General features: G+C 40.3%; 1 protein-coding gene across 1 annotated transcript in view; it reads right to left on the bottom strand.

The window, feature by feature from the left end:
• RIOK1 (RIO kinase 1) overlaps positions 1 to 10326 on the bottom strand; it is a 22211-nt gene that overhangs the window by 7027 nt on the left and 4858 nt on the right. The window contains exons 3-13 of the mRNA XM_009885425.1: positions 9635 to 9740; positions 9200 to 9404; positions 7948 to 8038; positions 6710 to 6779; positions 5981 to 6023; positions 5192 to 5284; positions 3604 to 3716; positions 3397 to 3477; positions 2754 to 2840; positions 2096 to 2233; positions 1435 to 1538 (exon numbers count right to left, since the gene is read on the bottom strand). Coding sequence (XP_009883727.1) covers positions 1435 to 1538; positions 2096 to 2233; positions 2754 to 2840; positions 3397 to 3477; positions 3604 to 3716; positions 5192 to 5284; positions 5981 to 6023; positions 6710 to 6779; positions 7948 to 8038; positions 9200 to 9404; positions 9635 to 9740 — 1131 coding nt within the window. The remainder of the gene's footprint in view (positions 1 to 1434; positions 1539 to 2095; positions 2234 to 2753; positions 2841 to 3396; positions 3478 to 3603; positions 3717 to 5191; positions 5285 to 5980; positions 6024 to 6709; positions 6780 to 7947; positions 8039 to 9199; positions 9405 to 9634; positions 9741 to 10326) is intronic.

The following is a 10326-nucleotide window of genomic DNA, read 5'->3' as shown; positions in this document are numbered from 1 at the left end:
AGCTAAGTAGCAAACAATTTAAGACAGGTGTAGTATTTGCAATGACTAAGATGGAAAATTTATTTCAAAGAATAAGAAATGTAGACCTCAAACTTATGCCAGAGAGAAATAGAAGTATCCACTGAAACACAGTACAGCCTAACTATTATCAACCTAAAAGGAAAGACACATTAACATATTAGAATTTTCCTCAGTACTACACTCAGAATTGGGTTTTTTGAGTCAAATATAACCAAATTCAGAGGCTGCACTTCTGTACTGAAAAACACCAGCGAAAGACACTGAGGACTGCTTAATAAGTGTTTCCTACTAAAATTCTCAGATCTCTCAGCATGAGAAATTAATCATAGAAAGAACAAAGTCTGGAGACAGCTCTCTGTGCCTATAGAACCACAAATCTTTACAATGCTCACAGCTAGGGCAGAGCATCAAACGAAGTGTTTCTCAGAGTCTCTGTAGAGGGACTACACAGAAAAAGTTACAGTGACAGAAAACAAACAAAACACTCCAAAACCAGTGCAACTCACTGAGGTACAAGAGTATTTAGGGAGAGCAAGCCAAAAGACATGAAAAAAATGGAAGGGTGCAAGTATCTGAGCCAGAAGGGAGTTGTTAGAAATCCATGAACAGAAAAAGGAAAAACTGCTAATTTTCCAGAGCATCAACAAACATTTACTGAGCATCAACAAACACATAGCATCAAAACGCACACAATTCTTTTCCCACAGACTTTCCAGAGTCTCTGTAAAATTAGAAGTCAATCTGGAAAGAAAGGGGGAAGAAAAGCAGCCTGCAGTGACAGATCTCGTCCTCAGAGAGAAAAACAGCCTACCAGGAGGTGTCTGTTATGTAACACGCATGCTCACACACGAAGACCAAATTTTCAAGAGAAAAATACCATAAAGGTACCTTGTTTATCAAAATACTATGGCAAGTGATAGCATCTCTAATAAATCACTCTATGCCTCAATCCCCTCAGCTGACCTGGACAAGTAAGTGCAGGGAACTTCATTACACACAGTAACTTCTTGCCAGCTGAGGAATTCCAGATGTGGATTCCACTCACAGAAGGAAACACATCAGTACGTCTGCATAGTCCTTTAAGTAAGGGAAGTTAAGATTGGGGTAGGAGCTGCTGCAGACTGGGACTGATCTTTAATTGGTCTCGGAGTGATCTCAGATCTATCATAAATCTGAGATTCAGCCAGGTGACTCATTTTGGCAAGATGATTTCTAGCAAAATAGGCTACACTCTTCTGAACTCAGCACAGTACACTGCTCCCTGAGGAAGCCACGAGAATGTAGAAGGGGGAGCATTTTAACAGAAGTTTGACAATTTCTAGTTACTTATACCTGAAAGAACATAGGTGAACACAGCTCACTTTCCTAAACAAACCAGCTATCAGAACAAGAGTTGAAGCACAGCCCACTCACCGTTAACGTTGGCACAATCCTTTCGCAGGAACTCCAGAGCATGTGGGTGGTCATGCTCCACGGCCTGAGACACATCAATGATGTACACGTCCCCGCTGTGGTACCTGCAAACAAACAGAGAGCTGCACTAACTCCACCAACATTATATGGGAGATTGAGAGGCAGGGAACAAAGCGTGCTTTAAGATTGTTGCTAGTTCTTAACGTATTTCTCTAGCATACACCTCACAAATTAGGGCCAGAACAACTTTTTTCAGTCAATCCTTTCCCTCTTCTACACAAGTTGCATTTCTAAACTTTAAAGAAATAGTCTTCTTGTGAATGCAAAAAGTAGCATTATGGGTGGGGAGAGAAAAAAAAAAATATACCTTACTAATTTTTTCTCTAGTTGAGGGAGTTTTTTATTTGCTTGTAAGGTTTTTGGGGGGGGTGGTGTGTGTGTGTGGGGTGTTGTTTGTTTGGTTGTTGTTTGGTTTTGCCTTTTTTTAAACAGAGAAAGCTCAGATCTGGGATAAAAGCTACATAATTCATTACATAAGTTACAAAACCAGGTCACAAAAAGGACCCCACCCTTCCTTGCAGTTAGATTAGTACTCTCACATAGAGGTTGCCAATGCATACGTTTTAGATGTCACAATTCAGAGCAAGGTTTAAAAACATACAGCATATTAAATTCACTGAGATCCGCATGAACAAGTCTGGCATCTTGGTACATTCTTCTCATGTACTGGATGATTTGCAGGTACAGCTCCCGGACTTTGGAGTCAGATAACTGAGAATTCTTCAGCAGAGGAGCAGGCCTTGAAATTACAACACAAGTAACAAAGTGAATACCTTTTCCTTCTTCGTACCATCTGCAAATGGTTTAATTGCTGTACCTGATCCTTCTGCTCACTGTGTCAAGCAAGTCAGCATGAGCAGCTAAGTGGAGCCAGCATGAAGGGCAGCAAAGTTTGGTATGTGCTTGCCAAAGATACTGGAGCTCTGTTTCCAACATGAGATAACCTGGACCATGCTACGTTAATGTTTGTACTACAGAACGCTGAGCTATCTTCATGTATGATTAGCAAGTCTTTCCAGCCTTAAATCTCTGGTTAAGCCACTTTATTTTGCACACAACTGAGGCTTCAAAATAATGCAGACTGCAGTAGTAGCTGGCAAACGTCTGGGTATTCTACAGGTCACATGCACATGTAAAAGTAACACGTCTACAGGCCTAAAATAATAGTAGGTAAATTCAGAGGGTTGGTTTGTTTGTTTTTAATAAAATGTAGTGGAAATCTATTAGTAAAAAAAAAATTATTTTCTAAGGATACTTACCTATCACCTTTACCAATAAAGCCCATGAGAAGCACATGACTTCTTAGCATAATTGGCTCTGGGCAAGGTATCCCAGCTGTATTCAACCTGTAACACAGGAACAAAGCCCCAGAAAAATAAACCCAAACTCTATTTGCATTGCACTAGTGCCTATAGGAGCTCTGTTGCTTTAAAACTAATACACAACAAGAGTTCCTCTAGTCAGGAAACTCTCACTTGTGAAGAACAACTAGGAAATGAATACAAAAAGCCACAACCATTCTGGCTCTGACCCTTCTCTAAGCATTCCTGTGGCAGACAAAGAATTTTTACACAGTTCAGGTTAATCCTAGATTAACCTATATCACACAGTATGTTGTTACTCACCAGCAGCTTTTTTTAGCTTTTCCTCACTTTTCAGTCATGTCAGACAGGGCATTCAGACATTGAAAAGCTTAGAGCATGAGCAGCAAGACAAAAGAATATCTTTATTCCTCACCCACCCTTTCTTTTCTCTCCCACAGGGAATTTTAATACACTTTCCTGAATACTTCAGAGACCCTAAGGGGTAGCGATAGCTGCAGTCTAGCAATAGGAGAGTACCTCCTATAAACTTAAAGTTTCAGTTACCTTTGCATGCTGAAATAAAAACTGGAAGAATCACCTTATTAAATTCCTCATTTCTTTTTCAGCCCATGTCTTCACCATTTTTCTTGGGTTGCCTTTGCAATACCCATGACGAAATCTTTAAATAAAGAAATAAAAGACAGCAGAGATGCTTAGCCAATCAATGCAGTATTAGCACTGGTGATTTCACCACCTTTCAAACAACATCACTTCCCCAGTAAAACCAGGCAGAAGTCAAACTCACCTGAATTCACCACTCACATACTTATCCCGATCTTTAAACATCAGAATAGAGGTTTTGTAAATCTTTATTGCTCTGTTCTCTCCATTCGAAGTACTGGCATGATATACATTAGCCTATCGGATTACAAAGGAAGAAATAATATTAAAGAAACACTCTTTAAACTAACATAACCTTCTCTCTTCTTCTCTTTCCGACATCCTGGAAAAGCTCTGATAAGCTTTTGCACCCCAGCCTCTATGTGGCAACCAGCTGAGTGAGACTGCACACAAGGACAATCTCTTTTTCTACCAGGGGCAGCTTACAGGAAGGACCTAACACTGGGTAGGGGTGCAACAATGCATATAGGACAAACCCAACAATGCACAGGAAAACTCTGACTCATCCACATTTTGAAGACTAAAACAAGCCGTTGTGTGAAGGGTTAATTTGAGTCTGTGAACTATTTCAGCCCTAAAGCATGGCCCAAATGTCTCACGTTGACACCTCTACACAGGGTGGAAGTATGCCTTTAATCTGCATGCAAGGACTTGGAAGAAAACCAGATCAGCCTAGGGACTAGGCACTGATTTATTAATTTACTTGTAAATTCGTGGTCTGGCTTTAATTATCTGCAGTATTACTTGATAATAACAGTCCACAAACATGCTAGTTTTGTAAAAGCAATGGAGGCTTATAGTATTTTAAAGAGAATTTTGTTACACCATTTAGATACTCCCATGTCTGCTGACATTTGGAGCTGGTCTGATCTGCACGGAAGAGAGTCTTGGATGAAGAAAGTATTACCCAGGTTTGTATGTTTTTTCAAGCAGTGTTTAATATTGTGTGTAAATATACTCCAGTTCTGGGCTCCCCAAGGCAAGACAGACAGGGAACTGCTGGAGAGGGTCCAGCAAAGGGCTACAAAGATGATTAGGGGATTAGAGCATCTTTCTTATGAGAAAAGGTTGAGGGATTTGGGTCTTTTCAGTCTAGATAAAAGAAGACCGAGGGGGGATCTCATCAATGCTTATAAATACTTAAAGGAAGGGTGCCAGGTAGATGGGAACAGTCTTTTTTCAGTGGTGCCCAGTGACAAAACAAGAGGTAACGGGCACAAACTTGAACATACGAAGTTCCATCTGAACATGAGGAGGGACTTCTTTACTTTGAGGGTGGCAGAGCACTGGCACAGGCTGCCCAGAGAGGCGGTGGAGTCTCCTGCACTGGAGACATTCAAAACCCTTCTGGATGCCGTCCTGTGCAACCTGCTGTAGGTGACCCTGCTGTGGCACAGGGGTGTTGGAGTAGATGATCTCCAGAGGTCCCTTCCAACCCTGACCATTCAGTGATTCTACAAAAATTGCAGTTACAATTAACAAGATCCACAAATTTAAGATAACATTTAAGTATTCTGAGATATCTTTCATACTTGGGGAATCTTGTTTCCTTTAATATAAATTGCATTTTATCTTGATAACTTCCTACCAATCAAGCAACACCAGAAAAAGTACTACTAAAACCAAGTATTTCAATACGTCTTCTGAGCACCACAAGCTTCCACCTAGCTTGCTGAGAAAAACACTATTGTGTCATCTGTAATAAAACTTACTTCTTTCCCTGTGCTGATGCAGCCATTGATTTCTGAAATGACACCTCTAGTTAGCATCTTGAACAGAATCATTCGGGTCCTTGGATCCAACACCTCAAATTTAATACAGAAAAGTCAGCATAATTACTCTTTGAAGAGGACAAAACCTACTAATACAGTCCATTCTTAGTATACTATATTAAAGGACACATGACATCAGACAATTCTTAAGGATCAAATGATAATCCAAACAGCAGCCACTCAGAATTTTGCCATGATTCTACAACACTTCATTGTTTCAATATGACTTTTTTTTTTTTTTTTAAGCTAAGCGTATGTCCTTGAGCTAGCTCTAGAAGAGACACAAGAGAATGATTTCCCACCCACAGTTGCATTAAATGTGGTAAAATAAGGTTTCTCTTAAGATATAGCTATCACAACCGAAGGAGCTATGTGGTCTTGGGCCAGTAATAGTTCAGACTTGCTAAAGAAAAAAGGAAAAAGCAAACCCAGCGGTTTTTTATTGTTCTTTGGAATTTAATAAAAGTTTAAGATGGAATTCTGCATTGCATATATGCTCAAATCACAATGCTATGCACAAAAATGACCTCCAAAATGTTTATGGAAGCAAGTACAACCTTCATACAAGAAACAAATATAAAGAAAAACCAGGACTCTTCAGGATAACAAGGGAAACAGAATTCCAAGGCAAAACTCTGTTCCTACAGTATCCATTTTATTTATTTATTGTTGGTTAGTTATTTATTTACGTTCCAGTCAAAAGAGAAATTTGATGCATTAGCGACTTACCTGTTCTACTGTTGCTCTGTCTGACTTATCTTTGACCCGGTACCTAGCAGAAGTGAAAATAAAATTATACAATCCCACACACAGACTCAGTACTTAAGAGTAAAACATGACATTTTGTATCAAAGGGAAGATGAGAGTCTCAAGAAGTAAGGCTTTTCAGTTCACAGGTTTCTCCTGCAGGGGTGGGGGAAGAAACCAATAAACATCAGTGCCCTCCACTTTTACAGATATCTTCTTGCCTCCACTGAATTATGCTCACTCAAGAGAAAACAATATCTGTCTTAACAACTTAGGGTTACAAGCTGCAGGCTTAACAAAAGCAAAAAAAAATTTAAAAAGGTACCTCTCCTCACCAAATCATCAGGTGGAACCTTCAAAAGGCTTCCAGTATTTTTTTTCTAGCCCAACTGCTTAAGGACCTCTGTTTAGAACAAGAGTATCAGAGAGAAAATAGTCCTTTGCTAGTGGAATGACACCTGTCACTTCTGTCCTACTACACCAATACAATGAGATGTGCTACCAGCAGCAGTGACAGAAGTGTCAAAACTTTGGAATGATTTAAGCAACCGATCTGGAAACCAAGTAGTTTAAGATCAGAAAGCAAACTGCATGCAGACTATTTACAAATTTTGGGTTTCTTAATAAATTTATTCAAAACACAGGATCACACTAGGAAATAAGAACTACTCCAATTATTTAAATCAAAATAGAACCAGAAGTAATACTCACATGTCTGCTTCCTTCTGTCTAGACTTTTCTGTGACTCTGTTTATAACAGAGTCATCAAAATTCAGCTTATCTGAAAAACACATAAAAAGAAATGAGAAAAAAAAGAAAACCAACAAATCAAAGAAGTTTCCTACATTCAGAACTGCACCTGCAACTCTGCTGCCAGCCCATATGCCAGAGCAAAATGTTCAAACACAGGTGGAGCTCTTGCTAACAAGCCCAGAGGCTTAACTACATACCAGGGTTAACCGAGCTTTCCACTATGTGTACATTTCAAGGACTATAAGGTAACAACACAGACGAGTGAGGCACTCCCACAGACTTGGAGATGTAATGCCATCCAGAAGTAATGCCTTTTGGATAACTTATCATCATTACGTTTGTCCAGCATTCTCTTGTTACAAATTGAATGCCATTTTTCTGAACAGAATAAGCAGACTCCAAGATTCTCTCTTCATCACGTATTTAAGATAGTGTTTGTTGAATTGCTAGATGTATAAAAGCTGCAGTATACCCACTACATATACCCACACTACTCTTTTGAACCTTCATAATTAAGCATTTCTAAAATGAAGGAAAACACAACCTCTGTTTACTGCCCTGTGAAAAGGCCCCATCACAGCTACATCTAGCCCTAACAGGCTGAGCTGAACAGCCATTTCCATCACATGGTAAACATCAAACCACACTGGCTAGGACAGCAGCCTCTTCACTTATCACAGAAACTCTACCCCTGTAAGATAACTGTTGCATAATGTACCACCCAAATACTAAAGGGGACTGCAAGCATCTAGAAAATTTAGCTGTGGTAGCAGCTTTGAGAATGACCATCACAACAGAGAGTTGATAACCTCCCTCCAGCCAAACAGCTTGTTCCTAGGGAGAAGCTAGGGAAGAAATACTTTAACTTTATGTGGTCTGGAGAAGTCAAGGGGAACACCCCCTCCACCCCACCCCCCCCAAACCAAAAAACAAACAAATAAAACAAAACAAAAACCCCAAACCAACAAAACAGCCCTGTGGCTCCAAAGGGGGAAAGGGGTAGGACAACTGGTTAATAGAGACTAAAGGCAACTTCAAGTACACAAAAGCCTTTTTTTTTTTTTTTTTTTTTAATCGGCCTGGCAATGGTTAACTGTCATTCCAGTGAGTTCTGACTTTAAGTAAGCAGAATTAGTCTGAGAACATCACAGAGTGGTACCTGTTTTCATAAAAGATGACAATGCAATTATACTCACCTAAATTAATTTTATGTTCAAATTTCCTTAAAGCCTTGTCTGTAGGTGTAGACATTTTTGCTGAATAGCAACTAGGGGTCTGTCTATTTGCCTGAAAGGCAAACAAAGGATTTGTTAATGTAATAAGTTGCCTTCTCTAAAGAGACCTTTGAATTACAAACAATGTCATTGGAAAAGTCAGCTCAAAAGCCCATGTCTAGAGCTACGAATAGAAAACCATAAAGGGATATGGCTTAACATCAGATTTTATTTAATTCAGGAAAAGAAAATACAGGTGATACATTAGTTAAAATTCCAAGAAGTACCCCAATTCACATTCATTCTTAGTCTGGGAATTGAGCTGAAAGTCTCTCATATTAATACTTTTTCCATCTGTAAAAGGAAGGGAAATAGCAGACAGATATGAGTGAGAGGAAGAAATGAGAAGGTAATGAATAGATAAAACTTTCCAAGATGGCATCTTGTCTTACAAGTAGTCTTCTCCAAACACAATTAATATCTGAACATGATTTCACCAACACTGGACAGTATAAACCACTAACTGAAGGCAAGAATAAGTCAACCAGGACAAGTGATGCAAGTCAGATCCGATATACCATGATCAGTATCGCTCTAATTTATCTCAACTATTCTGTTATGTTGGTATCAACAAGAAAAAGAGGTTTTGAACTTCCAGTGTCCAAGCTGAGGGGAAGAATGATGCTAGTTCTCATATCACACATGCTTTTAATTCTGCACAATGCCAGAGTTTCTATGTCAACAACATACACTCTAAATTAATCCACTTCTAGCAACCCCCCGTCCATCTCCTATGCTTTCTTTTGCCCCCTTCACTTTTAGTCCAAAACATAACCTGCTTCACCTGGGTGTTACAAGCAGGTACAGTCTCAAAATTACACACAAAAGGAGGGGGAAGATGCTTAAAAACACAGAGCACAAATACCAAAAAGTAAGCAACACCAGTAGAGAATGGGGTGGGCAAAGAAAGGTTGAGAAAGCTAAGAAACAGAAGGAAAAGTGCAGTGACAAAGACAATCCAGCAACAGAGACAAGGAAATCAAGGAGCTCTGGCTACAACGTACATACACACATAGCATGGCAGAAGAACAGACTCGAAGGAAAGAGATTCTCTTGATGAAAAATTTCCATTTGCATCTATGCTCAACATAATACTAACAAAGACCAAAGCCTCCAAGCTAGCTCCATTTGCTCTTGGGCACCCTTGATGCTCACAAAATAGCTCTCAACATACCTGTGGATTGTATCCACCACCAGCATTGTGGCGCTTCATGAGTCTTCCCACCTCATCATCCCAGTCCCAGTCTTCATCTTCCTCTTCATCATTGCTGTCATCATCACCATCTCCTTCCTCAGTGTTAACTTCTTTGCACATGCATGACTGGCAGTTTGCAGTGACCTCACCTTCTTTAGCTGTTTCTGTGTCTTGCGTAAATTCACTTCAAACAAATACAGATGTTAATATAGCTACAAATGACTGCACTCAAAAATTCATACATTTACCCCAAAAAATGATTTCACAAGGTTAGCTCCCCATGAGATGTTTCTCACTTCACCTGTCTTTAAGCAAGCATATACAAGGATGTCACTGCCTTTAAAGGATGGACTACATTTATGTTGCCTTCTTCACCACATCAGTGCTGCTTTCTAACTTGTTCTGCAGCTATACATATTTGGATCCCCCTGACTCCAATCGGATGAACACACCACATCAGGCCAGCTGGCTCCTTCACCAGAGATGAACCACTTTGCTTGCTGCCACAGCAGATTTCCACCTGACAAGGTATCACACAAAATCTCACCAGAGACAGCCAGCCAACCTCCTGGTAACTCAGGGCACCAGTACAACCTATATGATAAAAGTCAGGCCTACAAAATAATTTGTGGGATAAATGAACCCTTTTGATTAACTCGTGTCTTGATGCCTGTAGTTTGTCACGTTTTTCTGCCAGAATAAGTATGTCCCCAAGCAGATTTTCTGCAGGCAGCTGACATTTAATTAAATGAATGGTAAACTGGGAAGAAAATGGCTTGAACGCGTAACACAAGACCATTCCTCATTCACTCCCCACTAAATATAAAAGCCTCTAGACTTTCAGCGCAACAGAAAACGTGCTTTGATTCCGAAAGGGATCAAAGTTATTTGCCGTCCTAAGAAATCCACGGTTCTCCCAGGCGGTCCCCCACCTCCAGTTACAATCAAACAGCAGCAAGCTGAAACGCCTCCGCCGCCCGGCGTCTGCAGGCGGGGCCGCCCACGTTGGCGGTGAAGCGGCGGTCACAACTAAGAGGCGAGCCGGGAGGACGCACGCAGCCCTTCCCCAACCGCCCTCTTCCAACTCGGGCAGCACACCCGCCCTC

Source organism: Charadrius vociferus, unplaced genomic scaffold (assembly GCF_000708025.1).
Source record: "Charadrius vociferus isolate BGI_N301 unplaced genomic scaffold, ASM70802v2 scaffold375, whole genome shotgun sequence".
In the NCBI taxonomy this organism is placed as follows: domain Eukaryota; kingdom Metazoa; phylum Chordata; class Aves; order Charadriiformes; family Charadriidae; genus Charadrius; species Charadrius vociferus.
Note: the sequence above shows the minus strand (reverse complement) of the source record. Positions and strands in the feature narration are given on the sequence as shown.